The sequence below is a fragment of the Ambystoma mexicanum genome, chromosome 10 (genome assembly GCF_040938575.1).
Source record: "Ambystoma mexicanum isolate Mex_15411 chromosome 10, UKY_AmexF1_1, whole genome shotgun sequence".
In the NCBI taxonomy this organism is placed as follows: domain Eukaryota; kingdom Metazoa; phylum Chordata; class Amphibia; order Caudata; family Ambystomatidae; genus Ambystoma; species Ambystoma mexicanum.
In genome coordinates, this window is record NC_090932.1 from 741,798,433 (window position 1) to 741,824,270 (window position 25,838).

Genomic DNA, 25,838 nt, shown 5'->3' on the forward strand with positions numbered 1-25,838 from the left:
AATATTGCGGAGGACAGTTGAACAAAATTGTCTTTCTGAAGGTGGCGAGTGCTTTCCAGACAATTCGGACTTGCATAGAATGCAGTCCCAGTTCATGTCGTATGATGCTTATTGGAACGCAAGACAGGATTTTCAAGATTTTGTGCCAAAATCTGGCTTCAAGTCTGCCCCAAGTTTCCCAAGGGATCCTCAGGGCAGTTTCACCCGCGTATGTTATAGATGGAATTACTTTTGCATTGTAAAATTCCACAATCGGGCGTATTGAGAATTTGCAAAACTTGCTTTTCAATATTAGTGCCTGAGATGTTAGTTGATCCGTTTTCTGCTGGAGATGGTCAATCCAAGGGTGGCCACTCCAGTTGGCGCTTATAATTGCTCCCAGATATTTTGTACTTTTCATTATTGTTATTGCTTTATTCTCTAGGTGCCATTTGAAGGCTCTTCTTGCCATAGGACCTGCCTTTTTAATTATCATTATTGCTGATTTTTACGGATTGATTTTTTGTTTAATTTCTTTTACATATGTGTTTAGAGTTTCCAATTTTTTCTGTAAATCGATTGTAGTTTTATCCAACTCTATTAGGTCATCTGCATATAAGAGATGACCTATTTTTGTTTCGCCTATTTTTGCCGAGCATGCTCTCGACGTTTCCAGACACTCTTACTCCTAAAATGTAGAAGTTACAAAGTATGGATGCTAATGGGCATCCTTGTTTTAGCCCTCTCTTTGTTGCAATTGCACTCGTTAGGTTTCCCTTTTGGTCCAATCTCACTCGCATTGATGTATTTGTATGCAGAGCTCTAATGGCTTTTATCAGATCTGGTGGACAGCCTATTTCTGTTATTTTTGACCACAGGGTTTGTCGATCTACCCTGTCAAATGCTGTGGCCATGTCTATTGTAGCAATAAACAACATTTGATTTTCTTGTATGGTCTTTGCTTTTAGTAGGTTGAGAATTTGAAGGTTTAAACTGCAATCTACGTTTTCTAGGAGTAAGCCGGCAAAGAGTTTGCCTATCGCATCCAGCAGTGATTCTAGTATCTGTCCTCTATTTACTATTCTTGTAAAGAGTGCTAGACACATGTCAGCCCATACTTCTGGGGCCTGCTTTAGAAGTTCATTCATCAGGCCATCAGGCCCTGGTGCTCTTGATCTACTTGCTTTTATGATCAGTGACAAGATTTTGCTTTTCTTGAATTTTATATCCCATCCTGTTTCATTAGTTATTTATTGTGTTAGAGCCTCTTCCACAACCTCACAGTTATATTTCTCTTGAAAGTATTGTTCCCATGTTGCTTCATGTATGGGGTTGAGTAGTTCTTAACCCTGATACTTTTCTTTTTGGTTTAGCAGGGTCCACAAGTATTTTGCATTTTTGTTGCGGATTGCCATCAGCATATTTTCTGAGTCCTTTTGGAATATTAATGCTCTGTGTGATTTGGCCCAGTTACGATATACTTTTTTCAGTGCCTTTCTTTTTGTTGTCACACAGTCGATATTCTGTTTTTTCAAAGCTCTCAAATCTCTAGCTAACTGCCGTTTTTTCCCCCGCTATTTCGGCATGAAAATGATGCGCCATAGTTTTTGTGTTCCTTCTGTTTGTTCCATTGGTTTGTCTGAAAATTGTGAGGCAGGCTTCATACTTCACATCATTTCCTGTTGTTGTTTCCCATTTTTCTATCAATTTTACTAATGCTGGAATCGCTTTAGTTGACAATCTCAGTCTGGTTAGACCATCATTCACATTCATTTCAGTTGTCCAAGTTTTTCTTAGTTCCTTATCACTTTTTTGATGTGTGACTGGGTCTAAGCATGTGAGAATTAAAATTCTATGGTCGCTGCTTGATATCGCTACGATTTTTAGGGAGTTTACTTTGCCAAAAGTTTCACGATCGACAAAGAAATTATCCAATGTTGCACTTGCGTTATGTGATGCCCATGTGGGTTTTCCCTCTAGGTCTCCCTTTACATTGCCGTTTACTTGCAAGAGATCACGATTCTCCATTTCAATCTGCCATTTCCGCGATCTTGATTGTTTTTGTCGATTATGACTTGTGGTATTTGCCTGTGCATTTTTGTTGTTACTGCAGATCTCCACACAAAATTAGGGCCGGATTTGGTATTCGGATCTCAGCAGATCTATATATGTGGTGACTGTTTCCAATAATGCTTCTCCGTCCTTGGCCTTTATATTTCAATATAAATTGAAAATTATTTGGGTTATTTGTTCCTTGTGTTTATTGCTTCCATTTGCTTCTTGTTGCATGATTATTATTTGTATCAAAGAAGATGGTTATATCGTGCGTACTATGTTTCCGCTGTAGCTGTTCTTTATAATAGTTAGAAGGCCTGCGGAGGGTCTACCTTTTTTTCCTTTATAGGCTTTATTCAAGAAACATGTGGCCCCATGTATATATGGCTGCTCTTGTAGCCAACACTCTTGGATGCAAATAATGTCGGCTGTTAATATTTCGTCATTTAGTTCTTCAATTAGATGATGAAATCCTCTTGTGTTCCAAGATGCAAATTGGGTTGTTTCTGGCGGCTCTCGACCTTCGATCTAGCATTTTTTCCTTGTGGCCAGCGTTCCTGCTAGTGAGCGAATGGTTTTTCCATATCAATTTTTGTTTCCATTAGGTGGGCACTGTTTTTTTTAATATCAGATGTCGTCTCCTCATTGCCTTTAATTCTCATGCAAAGTGCAGTTGGTCCCCGTAACACTGTTGGAGAAAACCTTATAGGTCTGTGATCCGTTTCCTCTTCACTTTGCTCCACAAAAGAGTACTTTGTTTTTTTCAAACTTTTTTTCTTTGGTACATTTTGTTTTGTTTCCTGTTCGCTCTTTTGTGATCTTTCTGTTTTAATGTCAAAACCCAGGACTCAGAGTTCGTCCACGGCTAACCATACTAAATTCATTACTGCCTTTGAATTTAGATGGATACAAATTCTATCCATTTTGTTTTCTTTTAGAAATTCCACAATTCTGATGTCCTTTGGTTCAATGACTCTCAGTTGTGGCACATTATGCAGTAGCTTCATTAAGTTTGATCTGTTTAAAATCAAGCCGTCATTTGCTCTTAAGACTCTCTCCATTCGTAGTTTGTATGTGTTGCTCTTATTTTCCGTAGGCTCCGGTTTGTTCTTATCACTCCTTATGTCTTTCTTTTCCACTTGTTTCTGTGCCTCTTTTGATTTCAAGCCCCTAATTGAATGTATTCTCTTTCTTTCCCGTCTGGATCGGACTGGTCAATCATTGCTTTGAGTAAAGTTTGTTGCTTTTTTTCCATTTCGTTTTTTGCCTCTAACTGATCTCTTTTTTCTTGCAGTGTGCAGAAGATCGGTGATGTTATTTCCATGCATTCCGGATCTTTATTCATTGAGCTATTTTTCTTGTACGCTTTTTCTTCAGCATCCTGCTCCACTATCTCTCGTGAACTTTCGTCCTCATAGACTGATAAGAGTAGTAATGCTTCTTGGCCATAAGAGTCACTTATAGAGCTTTCTTGCGTCGTTTCTAGCTCAACATCTTTGATATATTCTTGTTCTTGTTTCTTTTGTTCAATGACTTTGTCCTTTTTTTAGTTTACATTTGTTTTTTGACTAGAAGTCGTTGTCTCTTTTCCTAACGGCTTCAAATTTCGAATGAACTGTCGTGTTCCTTCATTAGTCACGCATTTTTGGTTTGGCAGATTTGTAGTCTTTTTGTTTAAATTCTCGAGGCCCACCTTTTGTCTTTTGTTTTGTTTTTCTAAAGGCTCCTTTGGCCTTTCTCACTTTTCTTGCCTTTTTGTATCGTTTAAAATGTACACATTGAATAATGGGAAGATATCCTTGTTTTGTTTTAGACAGTCATTATGGTGAGAAAACTGCACTGTTTCGCAGTTTTCCGAGGACTCTCCTTGTTTTCTTTTATTTTTCTTATCGCATGTTGCGGCATCTTGCCTGTCGATATTATCTGTTGTTTTTTTAGTCACAATTTCAACTTTCCTACTCAAGTCGACAATCACATTTGCCTTTCTTTGGTCCTCGATAGGCCTTGACTCTGTGTCCACTTTTTCTGTTGATGTACCCTTGTTTGTGGTCTGGACAAGAACTTTACTAGCATCCGGTTTAAGTAAAGTGATGGTGTCACTGAAACAGTGCAAGAAAGCTCTCTTATCTTCCAGCGCATCCTCCATTAGATCAATTAATGTCTTAAAGATGACATTTTCTGTTTCTTTTTTTCGGGACCTCCTTTCTTTAGTGGCATCAATGTAATTCTCCAAATATATTAATTTGGATTGAATTAGGGCCAGTAGAGTGGATTGATCTCTGTAATTTTCGTGGAGTGCCTCATATAACTTCAAGTATGGCGCTAGTGTTATCGTTAACATAGAGCTGACTGCCGCTTGCATATTTGCGCAAATGTCCACGATTGGCCGAGGATTCTGAGACACTGCTGGTTCTGTTCTGGATTTTTTATCTTTAATTTCCAATGTATTGTGTCCTGAGGCAGTTTGCTTGTCTTCTTCAATCTGGGGGTCCAAAGGCAGAACACTGCCTGATTCTTGTAAAGGTTTTTCACTGCTTTCTTGTGGTTGAAGAACTGAAGCATCTCTGATTACTGGATTGTTTTTTCTGTTCTCAATCTCTTCTGGGCTCGTGGAGCTTTTTTTGTCAGCTTTTTTCTTTTTTTCCGAGCCATGTTTAGTATTGATTTATTTGCTTCTACTTCCCCAAAGTTTCGTTCCGTTCTCGATATCTGCGGAGTTGATGTTTTTATTGGTTCATTGAGAACCAGCCGTGCCTCTTTGTCGAATTCTGCTTCATTGGGATCTTGTAGTTGTTTCTGGTTTTGTTCATTAGTTTCTGCTACAAGTGCACTTCTGTTTCCGCTAATCGCTGTGACCGTTGTATCCTTCTTTGTGTTTCTATTGGTGCTTTTTTCTACTTCTGTCCATACATCATGGCAAATTATTTGCTCGCATCTTCCAGATGCTAGGAGGAGGTCGTGATCCGACATTTCCATTTCTTCTTGCTGTTTTTTAAGGTCAGTTTCTGCTCTTCCTGGGTGGTGTTATTTTTCAGAGTAGTTGGTGAGTCTTTCTTTTTAAAATGCCATCTTATTGATTTCACCTCTTACAGTGAAGTGGCTCGGGATCTAAACTTTTGGGAAAGGGCTTGTTTCTGTGGTCCGCTTACACCATTAGATTTCTTAGTTATTAACTTTTGTTTTTCTTGTGACAAAGTGTTTGTGGATTTTTGAGTGGGGGGTTGTGTACTCCCCTTTTCGAAGCCACCCGTTTTTCCTTTTTTATGGGGGCTCAGTTTGTTTTTTGTGTAAAATTGGTGGTTAACTTCTACAGTTTTATCACTTTCCCAGTGATTATATGAGGTCTGATTTGTCAAAGAGACATTTATTTTTGATGTTTGTGGACTTTCCACTGCATCCACATAGACAGGTGATTCAAGGCTCTCATAGAGAGTGCTTGGTATGAATGTTTTTAAAGCTTTTGGACTGGATTTATTATTCTTTTTCTGCTTAGAAATAAACGAGGCCTCTTCCTGCGGTAGGCAAAAAGCTTCTGTGCTTTTGCTTTGAGTCCCCATTTCTAGGAGTGTCAAACACTGTGGCTGCATCCGCCCCGCCATGGGTTGCTCTATTGTCCTCCTCAAGGCTTCCGGGCCATTGCCTGACTCTGCTGATGAGACCTGAGCACACTGCGCATGCGCACTTCCGCCGGCCTCTTCGCAGACTGCGATGGGTCCGGACGGAAGGAACAGCCGCGCAGCTCCTGACTCTGCAGCTCTCCCATTTCGGGTAAGGAGTTTATCGGGGGCGGGGGGAACCAGGGAGACTTTTATTTATATGCTCCGTGTGAACATCTAGCAGTTCGGAGGATGCGCAGGATAACGTACCTTGTTCGTGATGCCTCCTCTTCGGGCAGAGCGGGCTTAGGTGGGGTGACTCTTGGTGGTTTGTTTTGATGTATTTAAAACTTTCACTTCGATTTGTGTCCACACAAGGGTCCCCTATAGTCTGCTCCCATGCCAAATCTGTAATAGATGTCTTTCTTGCGCTACTCACCACCTCATATTGGTCGCCTGTGGAGCCCCCAACACCAGGCAATTTCGTGAGACTCCGGGTACGAGGTGCCTGAGGATTTCTCGCGTCACTCGAGTTAGAAGTGAGAGAATTTTCCATAGTGCTCCTCCAGACTCACCCTCGTCGAACACTTGTCGAACACTCCGCAAACGCTGCGCTGGTAGTGAGTGTTTTATGAGGGAGGGTCTGCCTCCAGCCTCCCAGTAATGAAGGTAGAAGAGCTCAACAGTAGCAGCAGGACAGCAGGGTGTTCACAGCACCAACACTCGTCAAACACTCTTAATAGTGACAATTCATATACTGGACGTCACAGTTTATTTGTCTCCTACCTTACTCATGGCAAGTTGTTTTTAATTTAACTTCCCATTTACCTTTGCGTGTTGAAGACTCATTCAATAATATCACGGATGTCACTATTTATGCAAAAAAGGGGGCCGGACACACATTTTGCCATCCAGGACCCCACAAATCCAAGGGCCGGCCTTGATTATTGCTGTGCTTTGTGACCGATACAAACAAAATGGTAATTTGGCTGGGCTAAATGGCAAGTCATGTTAACCAACCAAATATCATAAGTATCTTGAGGACTTTAGGCCAGCTTCTAGCAGACTGCATTGAGTAGACTGCTGGTCATATGATCAGGCCCTGCCACTGTTCCACCCACCTCCAGTTTCCGTGCCTTCCAAGCCTCTACTTAAGGACTCTTTCTTGGAATCTCAACCCTTCGGAAAATCAAACCCTTCATACCACCTGAGGACCTGAGCATGGAACTGTGACTGAATTACCCCCATCCTATGCGAACTACATTAACTTCCCCTTTGAGCCAGGATACTGTTCAAGACTGCAAGTATCATCTACAAAGCAGTCACGAGTAGTACACCATTGTACCTGGCAGCTAAGCTCCACATATTTGGTGGCACACACTCCTCGCACAGCAAATTGACCAACCAGCTTGAATCACAACTTGTCTGCAAAGAGAGTACCCGCAGGGATGTAATTTCACTAAAATGCCAGGGGTAGTGGAAGTGACTACACCAGACCCTTGACCTCTGATGACATCACAGGAAGTGATGTCATTTGACACCACCCCCACGTGACATCACGGGAAGTGATGGTACATGACCTTCAGAAGCATCTAACACCCGTTTTCCCACCCAGAACATTCAAACACACTATCACATTCCTACTCATTCACTCACCAGGCACTCACTCATGCACCTTCTCTTACATCCACTCTCACTGCATTCTCCACACCCACCAACAAGAACATTCAAACACACACACTCACATTTCTTCTGCCCAGGATCTTCCATTAAAATGTTTTTAAAACATATATATATATATATACATATTTTTTTAATATAGGCGTAGCAAGAGAGACTCCAGGGGCATCCAGGGAGAACATAGGGGTTGTGGCTGTGACCCCTGGCGAACCCCAAATAACGTCCATGAGGACCCCCAAACCATCCTTCTGCTGTCATACATCCACCCTCTGGAACTCGATCCCGGTGTCGGCTCAGAATGCCCCCACAATTCTACAGTTTTGCAAATCTCTCAAAACGTGGCTCTTGTAACAACACCTTACCAATACCACCGGGATACCGCCCAACAATAACAGCGCTACCACGAGTTCCAGGGGGCGCTAAATCCCCATTCCCCATTGGGCCCATAGGACCCAATGGGGTTGGGGAGCGCTGTTACCGCTGGCAGTAATTGTGCCGGCTGTAATAGCGCCGAAAACGGCATGAAAATTGTCGTTTTTACCTCCAGAAAAAAGCTTGTTTGCTTTATTATTTGTTTGTTTTATTATTTGTATTGCGCACAGACCCGTGGATATCAGGGCACATTGGATAAGACAACTTTCAGCTTAGTTACACATCAGGGTAATACAATACATATGAATTATTTAGGACAGGAGCAATGTACAAGGTGTGGATGCAGAGAGACAGAGTGGGAGCAACGTAACATAGGCAAAGATAAGGGCATATACAATAGACAGTGAAAGATATAACTAGTGATGTTTAAGATCACAGGCAGGAACACACTCTATCTAAATTATTTACATAGAAGAAGAGAGGTTAGTTAATGGTGTCATGGAGGAGGCCTTACTTGTCAGTGTCTTTGAGCCATCTTATAAGGTTGTGGCAGAGGAAAAGGTGGCATTTTCCACTCAACTCGTGATTTGGCCAGCCCTTAAATGTGGCGGTAATGCCATTACTGCCACATTTAAGGGCTCAGGCCAAACTCGTGATGAGGCCCCAAGTACCTATTTCAATGGACACACATACCGATGCACAGACCTCCCAGTACTGCGCTACTATTATAAGGTGCCTGTCCAAATGCCGGCTACCCACACTCTGTATAGTGGTCCGCTGCTCTGGAGCTAGATCCGCGCTTTAAACAATAAAATACAAATAAAATAAATATCAGATGCATCCTGCTCACTCACTTGCCATCAACAAAATATTGTATCTTCACTGATCTTAGCGAACTTAATGAAAATCTCTTTCAAATAAAACAAAAATGATGGGTTCAAAGCAAGAACTCGGCGACCAAGTGTTTATCTTGCTTGCCACTGACAAGAACACACGTGCACGGTAATGAACGGCAGCCGTCGAGGATCAGTTTTAATGCAGGCGGCGGTGTTTACCTATTGTGAGGTGCGCGGTTTGCTGCTGCGATGGCTGTCCATTGTAGAAGTAAAGATCAAAGAGATGCTCCATTTTCCAGTCAGATAAAAGCATCCTGTTCGTGCTGAAAAGGACACTGTACGTCCCATTGATGTTACACAACCAGATGGGCAGTTTAGGGGTTTTCAGCATGCTTCCCACCTAAAGAAGAAATAGTGCAAAATTAATTGTGTGCTGCCGGTACACGAAGGCCCATCCTTATTGCGGCGACCAAGCATAACGTGATTTCCAGTGCTGCTCATTGTTCCCTCATCACATCATTCAGGGAAATCTATTTTCAGATCTAGCATAAGCACTTCCCTTGATGTGGTGGGTGCTTAACATTATCGGACATTTTGTTCACGTAAGTTGTACACGTCAATGGATCCACCACCATTGGTAATTATGTGGAGGGGTAGTCATATTATATCAAACAATTCAAATATTCACACGAAAATAACATTGGAAAAGAAAACAGTTTTCAGTCATTTGATTCCAACACAGGAAGCGGGATGACTGTGGTTATGGAAAGGGTTCGATAATGAGTCAGACATTGCTTTTGCGATTTTGTTATTTAGCTAACAGTAACCTGAAGCTTAAAAGGCGGTACTCCCTCCCGCAACCCCCAAATCAGTACACGTGCACAGGAATCAAACACATTTTTTATTGATCTAGAAAAAATGGTGGCAGCAATGTGGCATCATTCTAACTCCTAGACACCCCTTTTGTCAAAAGTGGGAGGGACATTCTACTAGAAGTATGAAGGGCTAGATCTTGGGTTTCCTGGCCCATACTTTGTGGGAAGTGCAAGAACCGTGAGTTTGTCTAACAGATTGGTCGACCCTAGGAAGTGCATCACAAAAGCAGACTGAGGCGCTTCCAGATGCAGGTGAAGGGGAGGCAGGAAATAGATGGAATAATGCAGCCCGGTTAAGGAGGCGGGGGTTGGGGTTGTTTGATGTGGGGGCACAGGCAGAGAGGGGTACAAGATGTCCTGTGAGTGGAAGGGGGAGGGGAAAGGGAATCGGGACTATAGGGGAGGGCACCGTTCAAAAAGGAGCAGTGGGAGAAATGGGCCCGTTTGGGGGTGCAGGATGCATGGATGGGGTGAAAGGAGGGGCTATGCATTCCCGGTGGGGGGTTGCGCTGCAGAGGTAAGGGAGAAAGCAAGTGTGAGAAAAGGGCTCCACGGGAGGTTGAGAGAGCAACGCAGAAATGTGGGCTGTCACGTTGTTACATTGTTACATGAGGCCAGGCGACCTCTTTGTGTGGGAGGGACACAGTTGGGCTGCTAGGTCGGAAAGGGAAGTGATGTGGGAGGAAATGTGGTCTTCAGTTGAAGTTGAATAAATCAGTTGCCCGTCTCTAGCCTCTTCATTTCTGCCCGACCCGCACTGCCGGTGGCGGGCCGAAGGGCACGGCTGCAAATGCGAACGCAACTAAATCACATTGGTGATGAGGGGAATGGACCCGTGTGTGCACAGGAGTGGTCGGGCTGGTGTCCGCCTGTGCCGTAACCATTCCCCATGGCAGACGCTGCGCCTGGGCGGGGGCAGTGACTGCAGCCATGACAGGGGCCGATCAGGGCGTGATTTGGGAGCTTCCTTGCTGGCGGATGATAACACACACCAGCGCAACTGAGGTGCTCCACAACGCAGCCCACAAACGCCCCTACGAGTGAATTATGCAGCAGGATTCTGGGCCGCAAGGATGAGTGAAGCTGATATCTGAGCTACAAGCTACATAAAGCATGGATGGAGCATGTGTGCATAAGCAGACCTCTCTGTAGATAAAGGGTACTGGTCAATCCCAACGCCAACCAGGAGGAGTGAGGAACACCCCTGTAGAAGACACAGGAGGCCCCATGGTGATGCTTGCCCCAACAGCCTAGCAAAGAGGGGGTGCAGGGAACGTACCACCCCACCAAAAGAGACACTCGCAATCTATACTGCCTGGCCACCCGCAAGACAGCTGACACAAGCGGAGGGCAGGTCACAAGCTTACAAGACTCAGAAACGGTGCAGACATGTCTGAAGAAGACATTCCGGCCTCCGTATCGGCATGCTCCTCAGGGACCTTCCAGATGGCACAAAGCGAAACAATCCCATGGCAAGTCACCATGGCATTTGACCTGACGGACATAAGGTCGATCCGATGGTCCAAAGACTTTAAGGTATACATTGGGGCCATGGGACTCCTGGATGATGAAAGGAAAAACAACTTGCTGACCCTAGTAGTAGGCGCAGTAGTACGTGACATTCTATGTGAGCTGGTGGACAAAGAGAAGGCAACTTTTTGAGAAATAAAAGATGCTCTGGCTGGCTACTTCACTCCACACACTAATGTGGATTACGAATGACATTTAGTCCACACGACAACCCAAGAAGCAGGAGAAACTCTCGACAACTTCTTCATGAGGTTACGCATCCACATGAAGCACTGCACATTTCATCGATACTCCAATGAGGAGGCACTCAGATCACAGGTGATATCAGGATGCAAATCCTCAGATTTCCAAAAGAAACTCCTACAAAAACAAAGGTTCTTAAATGAAATACTGGCCAGGGCCAGATCTGACGCAGCAATCTCATTGCAAGTCACTAACATGGGAACATTGAAAGTTGTCCGGATGGTTAAAGAACGAGAATCCATTCAAAAACTATCGGCCACACAAGGAGAGGGAGCAAGGAGAACATGCCTGACATGTTTTTGGTGCGGCTATGAATTTCCACATGAGGGCACGTGCCCAGCCCTGGGACAGAAATGTGCTGAGTATGTGGGCAAGGAACACTTTAAAGCCGTTTAAAAAAATGATCCACCTTCCACGCCATGCAACGCTTCTTGACCAGCAGCAGACAGCAAGCGAGATGTCAAAAGGAGGAGTGCAGACACGCCCGTGACCCCAGAAGACTCAAACCTTCAGAGGAGATGACGACAGATACCACGAAAAGAAACAACATAAGTCCCCAGAAAGGAGGTACTCATGTTGCCTGTGGCGTAGCGTTCGTTGTGTGGCGACAGGCTCTCCATCATAAAGTGAATCCCACAGGAAAAAGGGCTACGTATGGGCGTTAAACGAAGAGACAGCCAAAGAACACAACCCCACGTTGACCCTATAAGTTCACAACATGCCCATTGACTTCCTCATCGACACAGGGGCTACAGTGAACGTCATGAGTGAGGAGACATGCAACAGACTCCCACATCCCCTGAAATTAAGACCATCAACAGTAGATATATACCCATATGGGCCTAACATGCCACTCTCCAGCAAGGGCATATTCACAACGTTCTTTGCGCACAAATCGCACACCGCACACATCTAGCTGCATGTATTGTCAACACCACCCAACATTGGATGCATTCTTAGCTTCAAAACTGCATTGAACATGGGGCTAGTACATATCCTATATGGCATCATGGCACATAAGTACATGTCCCCAGATGGAGACGTAGTCAAGATGTTCCCAAACCTATTCAAAGACCAGGGAAAACTGAGAAACTGCAAGGTCCGCCTACACATCAACCCCACCATCAAACCAGTTGGCGAACACTATAGAGCAATCACAATTAACATGCAAAGCAAGTGGAAGAAGAGAATCACTGTCTTTTAGATCTTTTAGATCTCAATATTATCGAACGGGCGAGTGGCCCCACACCATGGGTCTGCCCCATCCCAAAGAAATCGGCTGAGGGATCCATCCGCCTTTGTGTGGACATACGAAGACCAAATGAGGCCATCCAAAGGGATCAACAACATGATACAGCTCTTAAATGGTGCCACTGTATTTTCAAAATGAGATCTTAATAAAGGGTACCACCAGCTCAAACTGGCTTCTGAATCCCATTATATAACCACTTTTGTCTTTCACATGGGTTTGTTTCATTACAAAAGACTACATTTTGGTATATCCTCAGCGGCAGAAATATTTCAGGAGGAAATTCACCAAGTTATAAAACATATACTAAATTGCCTAAATGACAGTGATGACATTCTCATCTTTGGCAAATCCATGAGCGAACATGACAACACCCCACTTCAAGTGTGTCTGGCAGAAAGAGAAACCCTGAAAAAAGACAAATGCTAATTCAGGGAGCACACATTGAAATTCGTTGGTCACATATTGTCGAAACAAGGGATGGGACCGGACCCTGATAAAGTAGCAGCCTTAACTGAGATCTCCAGACCCACCACAGTCTCAGACCTGTGATCATTCCTGGGTCTAGCCAGTTACTGCTCCAGATAGATGGAGTACTACGCCACCATCAGTGCACCACTACGTGAGCTCACCAAGGACAAAGAAGAGTTCATCTGGTCTTCAGAGCGTCAGGCCAGTTTTGAAGAAATTAGTTCAAAAATTGCATCAGTGGCGGAAATGGCATATTTTTGCTCCTCAAAGGACACAGAAGTGATGGTGGATTCCAACCCTGTTGGGCTTGCCGCCATTCTATCACAGTTTGACCCACTGACACCACACACCAAACAGGTGATAGCGTACGCCAGCCGCTGCTTCACTGACACTGAACAAAGATACTTGCTGTCAGGAAACAGCGCTATCCAAGCGGGTCCCTGTGGTCTTAATGGGTGAAGCATCATTATTGCCATTCATTATTCCTTCCAAGATGGCGGCGGACAACTCCTGTCATCCAAACCATACAGTGCAGTCTAGTTCTTGCCCAAGATGGTGGCCTTCCGATCCTGGCACCATCGGTAGAATCAGAGGACAGATCCAGATCAAAATGAGTTACGAAGTGGTAAGCAGATGTGTTGCTTCTTGTTCTGTAGCATTGACGCTCCCTAACCTGTGATTCTTTTGTATTTCCTTCTTGGTATACAGATCCTGCGTCGCCCCGTTCGCTCTAGCCACCCCCTTGCCTTCCTTACTTTCTGCTTCGGCTCTCTCCAGTTTTCTCCTTTTCCTGGCTTCTCCTTGCTTTAGCTCCGTACGAATCTATGCTGCTTGCTGGTGTTGACACTTCAAAGTCTATCGTGACAGTATAAAGGGATTTCAGCCGATGCCTTGATTGCCTGATTTGCTTGCTGTCTCCGTTACAAGTTACAGACACGCCTCAACACAAGGGTTTCTCTGCCCCAAGAGGTTTTATTTCCCTAGCTGACTTCCCGGAGGATTCTCCTGATCTCGATTCCCATAGGAGTCACAAGAGTCTTTTGGGAGGTTTTGCACGTACGTCTGCAGCATATTTGGGCATCCAATCCAGGTCAGTGCTCACGCTATTCACAGTAAGCGATGTCCATAAATATATATATATATATATATATATATATATATATATATATATATATATTACCAACCATGTGTTAGGGAGAATTCTCACTTATGGCTAATTTCCCTCACCTAGTGAGTCCCTCAGCAGCTTTGCTGGATTTCAGGGGTTTATTTTTTCCACTTGGTAAGAGTATGAGCCCTTTTTCCCACTCTTACATGTGTTTTGCCATGTGTATTTCTACTGTTTGTGTGATCATGGGCACTGGAGCTACACCACTCCATGAGCCCCACTTTTGTGTTACGACTGCTGTCCAAGCCCTGACTCAAGAAGTCCAGAGTCTGAAAGCTGAAAATGTAAATCTGCGCCAGATGGTTTTGCAAAGCTCTGTGTATCATGTGATACCCCCTGGACCTCTTGTTGGGGGTAAGTTTGGAGGTAACCACAAGAAATTAAAAGAGTTAATTGATGCCTGCCTGGTACAATATACCCTCAAGTCCTACTTTCCAACGGATCCATCCAGGATCAGTTATATGGTCTCTAACATGGCCGGAAGCGCCTTGGCATGGGCCACACCATTAGTAACCACCAACAATCAAATCCTTGATTCCTTTCCTGGTTTTGTACATGGGTTACAAGCTAAATTTGCCCGGACTGAAATGTTTTCTCTGCACAGGAAAACCTCCTTGATTTCAAGCAAGGATCGCTTGATACTTTTAACTTATATAACGCAATTCAAGCAGATGGCCAATGAGACAGCAAGGCCAGACAATGCATTGTTAACTATAATAAGAAGAGGACTTTCTGAAGAATTAAAAGATTAACTTGCCCGGGTTACTCGTCCACCTAATGTGGCAGAACTCATTACTTTTGTAATGCAACTAGAATATTGGATTCAAGAGAGAAGAGCAGAGAAAAGAAGGGACCGCATCGGAAGCCCATTCTTTGAATATTCCAAAAGCCCTGCAAGAAACCCTACTGAGGAAGAACCTATGCAAGTGGGAGCTTAACCACAGAAGAACGTGATCGCAGGAGGGAAAATGGACTGTGCATGTACTCTGGCTCTAAAGGACATCTACTGAGAGCTTGTGCCGTTGCTCCACCCCATCATTCAGGAAACAACAGATCCTGAACCTAAAGGGAACTGAGGTTCGGGAATCAGTTGAGAGTTCCCAAATGAATTCTGCTAAGGTGCAAACTACCCTTATGGTGGTAGTAAAAGTGTCATTACAAGATGCCGAAGTTACAGTTACCAAGGTGGCTGCTCTCATTGATTATGGAGCAGCCGGTAAATTCATGGATGATGACTGGGTGCATTCACACAGATTATCCCGACAAACCAGAGAACTACAGATACCTGTTGAAGGAGTAGATGGGAAACCCTTATCATCAGGGCTAATTAAGGAAAGAACTGGAACTCTCTCCATGTCCTTTTCCACCAACACTGAGAAGATACAATATGACCTTATTAAGGCTGCACACTATGCTCTAATCTTAGGGTTGCCATGGCTTAGAGTTCACAATACCTATATAAACTGGACAGCCGGCACTATATTCTTGGGGTCTGAACATTGTGTGTAAAATTGTTCGCAAGACGGTGTAGTCAGAATGCACGCCCAAATGGAACCTATTCAGGACCTTCCCGCTTCCTCAAGGGTTGATATGGTTCAAGCTCTTCCACCTTGTTATCAAGAATTCCATTCGGTATTCTCCAATGATGAATACAAAGAGTTGCTTCCGCACCGTAATGATGATTGTTCAGCAGATTTAATTCCAGATCATGAAGTTCCCTTCCGAAGGATGTACACTCCCCTCTTCTTAGGGTTGGGCTCGAAACTTAGGGAACAAACTCTGAAGGATAACCTAATGCCCTTTGAGTGTTAACTTAACCTTCTCTTCACAGTTTGTGGTTATATCTTGTAACTAGGTTTGTGGAACGTGGGCCATAGGAAGGAAATTACCTTGCTGAGCTCTAATTTTGATGGTTCATTTGGTTGTGGGTTACCTTGGGCGCAAAATCACAGGTTAGTGTTGAGGCATAGCCCATACCTCATTTGTTTGGTAGAAAGGGAGGGTTTTGGTTTAACCTGGATATCTTGCTTTGGTTATTTTCAAGAAAAAGAAAATTATTTTCCACGCAGTATGATGAGTTTTGATGCTTGTTTGTGAAAAGGGTTTGCTTATTGGTTTCATGGTTTTGTAAATTACACCCTTGTTTAAGGTACATCTGGGGCTCTTATGTCCCCATGTGGTCAGCCGACACATGTTTTGACCCGTAGGTCCTTCTCAAGACTAGGGGTTGTGGTCCGGCACCCCCTATGGGGTCTTGGTGGAGATTGAATTTGTTCAGTAGGTACAGTGGCCCCTGTAGGGCCCAACAGGAGCCACTGTACCTTGAGAAGGACCTACGGGTCGAAACACGTGTCGGCTGACCACATGGGGACATAAGAGCCCCAGATGTTCCTTAAACAAGGGTGCATTTTACAAAACCGTAAAACCAATAAACAGACCCTTTTCACAAACAAGCACCAAAACGCATCATACTGCGTGGAAAATCATTTTCTTTTTTTTGAAAATAACCAAAGCAAGATATCCAGGTTAAACCAAACCCCCCCAATATCTTGTAACTAAATTGCATTAGGAAATGTGTTGTATATATACTGTATAGATTAAGGATTTGTGATATTGTTTTACTCATTGCTAAAGTTACTTGTGTCTATTTGGTCCGGCCAACAATAAATGTATAGATATTTTTCATATACCCTTGTCTAAGAGTTATTTGTGGTTCGTTGCTGTGTGTGCTCACTCTGGGCTTCCAATCACTCTCACACCACCTGAGACTCAGTCTTGACCTCCTGTCAAGCTACCTAGATTGGTCTGGCTTGTCCAGAAGGTTCCCCCGTTTCACTAAACTGAGGGTGGCCTCCTAAACCTCTGCCCACCAGGTCAGAGTTTAGAAATCCATCTTAACACCCCGTCTGTCGATTATACATGTTTATGAGAAGAATTTCTCCTCCTTCACAAATCTTTACTTGTAACTCCAGAAAATCCTTTGACCCGTCAGTATCCAATATTTGAGCTTACAGTTGGGTTGCATAGTGTGGGTGACACTTTTGCTAAATCACCTGTAACTATAAGAACATACTGCACTTTAATATTGCACTTTATCACTTTATTTACATGGGCCCACTGCTAAAATATGTTCAAAAGAAAGGCCCTGAAATCTACCCCCAATGGCATGGCTGGCAAAATAGTCACCACATTTATCAATCGTATAGATGAGGACAAAGCAATGCTAAGTGAGATCGCGAGCCTGGCTTATGTCATTGAGCTGCAGGGGACCCTTGCTACAGCAGTAGAGGGGGGAAAGAGGGGGTGGAGTGGGGAGGGCAACCGGCCTCTAATTGTATAGTAGTAGACAATGATGAGGTGCCACCTATTGCCTCACTCCCTGATGCAATGGCTCTTGAGAGGGGACAAAATCATAGATAATAAACTCTCTTTTTAGTCTTTATTTATGTTTGGAAAAAGTGTTGTAAGAGGCACCATTTACACTGATTTGTAAAGAATTGCAGTGGTTGTGAGGGGGAAATTCTTTTCCAAACCCTTGGGAAATGGTAGCTCACAAAGTGGCTTACCTCATTGGTCAGTTGCGCACATGGAAAATAATATGCGCACAAAAGTCAACCATTAGAGAAAAATAATTACAGGGAACATATGCTCTATAGTTTTTTTATCTATGATTTTGTCGCCTCGCAATCAGCCTAGTCTAAATTTCCATACTGTGTAGGATCTCCTGCCTTTCAAATTAAATAAAGGGCTTTTGCGCATCCCAAGAAGGGACCTTCATCGGTGTCCCTTCCTTGAAACCCCTCAGAAGTTGCAATCATGCCTCTTATCTATGTTTCTGTGTGTACAGGGGCCTGAGGGTAGTGGGCTGCTACTCCCGTTACCGTCTCAGCTAGGCATGATGAATCCGAGGTATGATGGCACCAAATATAGAAATCTACCAATAAATCCAACAGAGGAAAAACCACAGCGAGAGCACAGTCGGGGTTCTTTCCACACAGCTGCGCAGAAATGGAAGAAAAACCGGCATAGTATCCCAATCCCAAAAATGAGGCATCCAAGCACCACAATAACAGGACTTTAAAGCGATTTACACAAGGAGGTTCATATAGAAAATGGCATCATACATTAAATCTGTTACAGCAACAATGATCTCCCCAACAGAACATTCTCTGACTTTGGAGGCTGGGGGGTTGGTTGGCTTAGCAGCACCATGATTGGTCTGTATAATTCAACTCGGCCTAGCAACCTGTCATTATCTCTGCCTGCAGCAGATCTTTTCATCATATGGAAGGGGCCCTGGTTCAGTGACTAACAACCATGTGGCCCATTGTTACGGTTCTTATGTGAATTTGCCTTCCCTTAATGAGTGATGCGTCATGAGTCACTGTGCCTAACGTCACAGCGGCATAGCCTTATGGGCTTTTCAGTTACTGCCAACTAATCATGCACCTACGTAGGCCGTGATATGTGCACGACCGCGTCTCATAGAACTTATGTAAAATACTCTCCGTTTCGACACAAGCAAGGAGCCTGAATCTGCCCTATTTGTTAGTACTCATTGAGATGCAAGCAGACCTTTCTAATCTAACTCACATGTCTCAGCAGCACTGTTGGGTGACCACTAAGGGATCATCCTACAGAGCACAAGGTGGGCAGCACAACAAAGTTATTCTGCTCGCTCACAGCAAATAAACTATGCCTGCAGCTATCCGTCCTTCCTTGGGATGAACAGTCAAGGACCAGTATATAGGATGCAACAATCAATGTATTTTATTTATTTAATTTATTTATTGTTTGCTAGTTAGGCACTTATACTGAAAGTAGGATATCGTTTCAAAGCACCCACAGGGGGAGGGGAGCGAACAAGGGAATGAAATACAATACAAAGCACAATATTTAATAAGAACATTGGGGGAAACGGATGAAAGGATGAACCTACTATGCTTTGTGAGTATTCAGAGCGTGCAAGTGCAGCAAGGAAGAAGGTAGAGGGATAGGTGCTGGGGAGTCAGATCTCATGGGTGAGCTGCAGATGAAGTGCTAGGGTTGTTGAGTGCTATACGGCCAGTAGCTACGTTAGGAGTAAGTGCAAACTTCCAGGGTGGAGGGAGTGCCAAGGGAAGTACTGAGGGTTCACAGGAGCTGGGCCAATTGGGTGTGGGAGGTCTGGGGCCCCGAGGATGCATAAGGGCCACGGACACCAATCACAGCAACTGGAAAGAAGAAGGGATCCAATCAATATATGGTCTGGAAGAAACAAGCAAAGGTATTTTGGATGAAGCAATCAATAATTGGAAGGCAATAATCGAGGAGAAGTGTTAGGGAAGCAGCCATCAAAACATGGATTGTAATAATGAAGGGGCAGTATATGGGATGCGACAATAGAAATATCAACTATTAATATATTAGATGCACCAATCATGGGGCAATATGTGGGATGCAAAATCAATTTATGTGGTAAAACTAAGAGGTGATACATGAAGAAGCAATATATTGGATTCAGCCATTAATCTCGGGGTTTCGCAAGCCATGAAGGAGTTCTGCAGTATGAGATGTAACAATAAGGTTTATGGGGTTGTCGGAGCTGACAGTACTTTATCATTCTCATGGGCCTCTTGACACACATGAGTTATGAACAGAGCAACACCACAGCATAGCTAGAAGGATGATGCAACAAAAAAGCCTAACCCTTTCTGATTGCTGGTGGCACAAACAGAGATGCCCATAAGTCTATGTGGCTGTGATGTTTGTCTTTGCCCGGGGCACTGGCACTGCCAGTGATACATGCGATGCCACCTATAAAGGTGGGGTTTTCTCACCTGAGAACCAGAACATAGATCGCGTGGGTATAGTGGATGCCAGATCAGGTCCCGATGTGTGCAATGGAAAGTTCAATGTCAGGCGAGGGGTTGTGTCATGTGGGTGGGTTGAGCGGAATGGTGAAGGTCCTGCGTGGTGCTGTTGAGCAATGCCCATCAAGGCCAGAGGATGTTCTGTTAGGAAGATCATTGTTAATGTAACAGAACACAGGCATCTGGCTGACTCTTCTGCATGAACCCCATTGCCTAAAACCCTCTAAAAACCCTGAAATTTGGCTGCTCGTTGACCGCCTTTTTGGGACTGTGATGATCGGCCAGTTTCCCGCTCTATTTTTGCACAGCTATATGGAAATAAATGCTGGCTCTCCTTTTGCTGCCTGGATTGTTGGCTTTTTGGATGTGTTACCGAGTAGGCACAAGATGCAACAATCTAAGAGCAGCATAATGAATGCAACTATCAGGTGATCAGCAATCAATATATGGGAAGCAATAATCATGCAACAGTGCATGGGAAGCAGCAATCAATACATTTGATGGAAGAATAAAGGAGCAGTCTATTGGATATGCCAGTCCAAGGAGAGGTGTATGGGATGCTGTAAGTGGCATTATGAGAGATGCGGCTGTCTATGGGTGCCACAAATGGGAGAACGATGCAATAACAAACAATTGGCGTACCATCCCTGACTGAAGATGTGAGAGCTCGGGAGCTGGGAGGGTGAATAACAAACAGGCACATTGGGACTATCCTTAGCCTCTACCGTTTTGCCAGCTGCCGGGGTCAATGTTCGAAGGGTGAGAAATCCCAACTACATGACCTCGCTGGAGCCAATCACGATCACAGAGAGTGATAGTGCAGGTCATATAGGGGCTGGAGGATGATATAGGGGCTAGATGATGTCCCATACCCCTTTCGCACTGTTCCAAGAAAGTTACCCCACCACATTAAGCAAAGAGGATGCCTCTTGCTGCTTTCTCATGACCTCCAGAAAATGCCCCTTGCCATTTTCAACTTGTCCTCAGAAACCTGCCCCTGCCCTTTCACCTTCCTCCAGATTGCATGCTGCTACTTTTGCACCCTAAAGACACTCTCCACACAGTAACAAACATTTACCCATGCGTCTGAGAAATTGAACATGCTGTAACCCTCTTGCATGCATCCAGACAGACACAATTGTTCACATAGCTGCTTCCTCTGATCTTCCTTGCAGTGCACTAGTAGCAAGCATGCACATGAGGTAGAAAGCAGGGAAAGGGCGTCTACCACTTCTCTCACAGAGTTCCACTTTCTAAGCAGCGGACAATGTTCAGGCCTAATCAAGGCCCTGGCAGTAAAATCCCTCTGCTCTGAGGCCTACTGTGGCCTGTGGGTGACTCACCACGCTTCCAATGAAGAGATGCATGCTGCACATTCCCACGTGTAACTAGGTGACCATTACATTCTGCCACACATGGGAAAATTGGCACGCGCGGCATGTGACTATTCACAGCCACATTTTGCACTGCCCTGCTTTTGCAGTGTGAGACAGACGCAGCCTAAGAGCAGTGATGCTGCCATGCTTGAAGTGCACCTCTATAATGCGGTGCAAGACTCCTACCAGCACCGCTTATAGATGAGTGTGGTCAGGGCTGGACTGGCCTATAGGGAACTCTGGAAATTTCCTGGTAGGCCTCTGCACCCTGGGTCTCTTTTGTGTGATAACCTATTTTATTTCCAAAAGTTCCCTTAGGAAAAGGGTTGGTCTTGCTGAAAATATGTAATATGGGGCCACTTTGAAAATTATTTCCAGGGCCTCCTTTGGTTCCCAGTCCACCCCTGAGTGTGTTGCCCCTTTAAGGATATGTCATGACAACGTCATGAGTGGCTGCTAATAAAAGGAGTCTCAGCTAGCACGTGGCACAGAATGGCAGCAGACTCCATGTCATGGCACTTCTGTCTCAGTGTCTCATTTCGTTGGGCCTGCAGGCTGACTTTGTGTGATCACGGTCCTGCCACCCTGCTGATCTGGGTGCCCCCAAATCAGCATGTGTGTAACCTGGGTGCCCCCAGGCCACTGTCCCGCTGTGTGTCCACAGCGCAGCTGCTGGTCTGGGAGCCCCCGGTAGCAGATGTATTGCCATGTGACCACGTCTACCGGGGTGATCGCTGCAACTGTAAGTGTGTGCTGGGCATCCCCAGCAACCCTCTGGCTGGCCTGTGTGCCCATGAGCCAGCCCACAATTCTTGCTGACGAGTACGCTGGCTGCCCCATGCACTGATCTGACTGGCCTGTGTGACTAAAAGTCCAGTCACAACAATGAGCAGCCAAAGTGTGGTTGGCTCATTGATGGCCAAATATGAGTTGTGCAACGTGGCAGAAATGCCCTTCTCAGAAGCCCTGTGTACAAGCAGCTGCATTCGTTGAAGCAGGATGTTGTCATTACACATGATAACCAATGAACTCAAGAAGTGCTTTAAAGATATCATTTGTTGCCAATATCGCATGGCAGAGCAGCCATTTCTCACCTGCAGAAGTCTGTCTTGTTCCATTTCCTCTCTGCTCCACTGCAGATAACCAACATCACTGCGGACCAGAACGCCATGCAGTGGTGCTTGTTCTTTACCTTGCTCGTCAAATTTCTGATCTCCGTTGAACACATTTGGGCTTGCTCGTCCAGTTAAAATGGCGTTTAAAATTGCCTGGAAGGGATACACCCGACAGTGGATTCGGTTACATGCACTAGGTAGATATATATACATTGGGGGTAGTGAGACAGCTTGAAACGCAAACACATATAAACACAAAATGACTAAAACCAATGGTTTTAACCTTTTTTTCTTTTCTGTGCTTTTGTACTTAAGAGCAGACTTGTATGCACTGCACATGATTTTGGACTCTTTTCAGCTTGACTAAAACTTCTTATGGATCTTGCAAAGGAATATGTCATGGTTTGATGATTCAAGACAGTTGATTTTAAACCAGATGTAGATGTAGCTAATGCTATATTCTACAAGCCACCCTCAGCTGAATATCCATTTCGTAGAGGGATATGATTGGGAATTCCTCATTACCGCCTCCTCTCCTTTCTCCCCTCACTGCCTAAGCTAAAAAACAAATACATAAAACCAAAACTAAGAATATCCATTGACAACGCCATCCTTGCGAAGCACCATAAATTGGTACCACACCTACAATTTCTCCTGTTCTTGTAGAGAAAGGAGAGGTCACTGACTATTAAATATCTGGGCTAGTGATGTCTTTGCCACAAAGCATGATGGGCATTGGCGCAAGCTGAGTACTGAAGCTAGAAGAGAATCTTGTGTGCCACTTATGTGCATTTAATGTTACTATAGCGTTATTAACCTGTTCCATGGGTTATACCGGGGGTAACGGCCTGGCAGCCCGAGTTAAAGCCTGAGCGAAGCAAGGGCGTTCAACGAGGACACCGGAACGTTACCCCCGATGTAGCCATGGAACGGGTTAATAACACCATTAGCACCCCGGGTTACCAAAGCTGCAACCTGGGGTGTCAAAAAAAAGTACTTTTAATCAAAGAACAGGACTTGCACAGCGTCCGAATCATTGAATGAAAATACTGTGAAAGGATGCCCACCATGGTTAAGGATGGCAGTGTTCCGTATGGATGGATCAAGGAGAGAACTGCAGGAGCTGCGGTGGGAGCCGCTGCTCCAGCAAACGCCATACCTGAAAATACAGTGCGTTTGGCTTGGACAAAAATGTTGAATCCCATAATGCCGAGCAATGGAAAGCAGGGGGAAAAAAAGTAAAAAGAAAAGTAGAAATCTGAGCTTTTGGTGGAAGTTCCGCCCCACAATGGTGAGGAGGAACTCACGTCACTGGGAAACCGTCAGGGGAAAGGAAAGCTCATAAGTGTGCCGCCACAGCATGCAGTCTTTAGGGGTAAGCGGGTGGCGGTAGGGGGAATGCGGGCAAGGGAGAGCAACGTGATTACTGCATGACACTTTTTTGAATTTACTGATTCGAGATTTTTGGCGCCAGAGTCATCACGTAGATCCCAGCATCAGGTAAATGGGGAATTGGGGAGGTGGAAATGACTGCATTGGCGGAGGTGGGGGAAGATGGCGGTCTGGGGAGCCAGTGATCAGGCGGCTTGGAATGCGGGCTAGATTGGGAGTATCAGCCCGCGTTCCTTGCCTCCTGATTGGCCGGCTCCCACCCACAGGGTGCAAATAAAAATGATACAAAATGCAAAATACATATGTGCTTCATACTAAAAGATGTATACTTCATCTGGCTCTGCATGTTTGTTTACAGGGAGTGGAGTTTATGAACCCAGCATCATGGTCATACTAAACGATGTGGCTTGTGTTTCCCGGCAAACAGTGTGCCTAGTGCTCCATGGCTATCCTTCTCCTGTTTATAGTCTCTCACCGTACAGATGACTCACATTGCCCTGGCAGTTTCTGGCTTTCACTGTAATGGAATAATGCGGTCAGCAGAAGAATTATTTAGTGGTCTTCAGGGTTTTGAAGCATAAGAAGAAAACTCCCCGGGTCTTTACAAGCCTTGGTCACAGGTTGAGTTTTGCTCCAGAAGGAACGTACCTCAGAGGACTGGGGGAAGATGTTTGAAGTTGACACAGTTACTTCAGATTTCCTTCTTAATAAGGGTTTGTGAGATCAAACTATGGAGCAGGGTCAGTGCCGCTCGGTGAAACAATGTTGGGAACACGTTGAAGAAGACTTTCTGCCTTCACTTTTGTTCGCAGGTTGACATGGGTGAGGAAGATGCTCTGCAGTTCCCTCAAAGTTTTGAGCAGTGCATGCATGTGCTTTGTAGAAATTAGGTATTCATTTGTAAACATTAGAGGATGACAGAGGGATACCACTGTTTTCCAGAGATCCAGGCAGCTTCTTAAGAATGGGGCAATACTTTTTCAATTTTTGGTAAAGTTTATCCAGGCTGGATCCTGCTTTGTGTCCTGGCAAGGACACGGTTAACAGAGCCATCGAGCTTTGACACATGAAGTACATGGACAAATTAGAATGCGCGAGGCACGCGCATGTGCAGCAGGGATCCTGCGCAGCAATTCAGTTTGCTTCGAAGGAGAACAAAGGAAGGTTAAGCTACCAGAGACTCTTGTCGTTATTGTAGGCCTAGGCCTGTCTGTGTGTGCGTGTATGGCTACATTCTCCCAGCACATATTCTCTCAATGAGGAATAACTGTAAAAGAACCCAGAAGAACTCGACAATGGTGACGAAGGTGGGATTTTCTCTCTGAAAAAGAAGGCCCTCAGTGACGTACGTTGCAGACGAGGTTGCAAAGCGCCACCAAGGTAACCCAATCACTGAGATGTCAGAACGTGAAGATGCATGTAGTGCAGCAGCCTTTCGCCAGCCTGGACCGTTTGATAAGGGTAACCAACAAGCCCTCAGGCCACAATGGGGGAGATGGATCCAGAGGTTTGAAAATTATTTGCAGGCCCACGATGAAGCCGCACCCGACAAGTTCACTAGCTGGCTGCCAGTGAATCTAGTAGAGGATGAGGTAGAGGATCTCATACCTACTTTCCCGCCAAAGGACTTCAAGACATATGAAGGCCTCAAAGAAGCGCTGATCAAATACTTTGACCCACAGTGCAACATTGATCATGAGAGACACACATTCAAGGTGGATTGCCATACGGTGGGTGAATCCACGGATGCCTTCACAACCTGCCTTCGTAAACTGGTGGCACAATGTGAATTCCACAAATTCACAAATGAGGAGGCCATTAGACTGAGGATTATAGGTGGATGCCTGTCGTCATCATTCAGGAAAACACTACTCCACGAGACACTTCCTCTAGCCACCGTACTACAAATGGCTAGGACTGTGTCTCGAGCAGACACACAAGCCTCGTAAATTGAAAACACTGAGACCCCAGGAAAGGAACAAATATATCAGGTCTCGTCAGCAACTCGGTGTAGGCTCACAAACGGCAATGTATCCAGAGGGTCCTTTC

At 44.8% G+C, this 25,838-nt stretch overlaps 1 protein-coding gene across 1 annotated transcript in view; it reads right to left on the reverse strand.

The window, feature by feature from the left end:
- MINDY4B (MINDY family member 4B) overlaps nucleotides 1-25,838 on the reverse strand; it is a 322,694-nt gene that overhangs the window by 17,666 nt on the left and 279,190 nt on the right. Inside the window, exons 10-11 of the mRNA XM_069620371.1 lie at nucleotides 22,377-22,550; nucleotides 8,738-8,918 (exon numbers count right to left, since the gene is read on the reverse strand). Coding sequence (XP_069476472.1) covers nucleotides 8,738-8,918; nucleotides 22,377-22,550 — 355 coding nt within the window. The remainder of the gene's footprint in view (nucleotides 1-8,737; nucleotides 8,919-22,376; nucleotides 22,551-25,838) is intronic.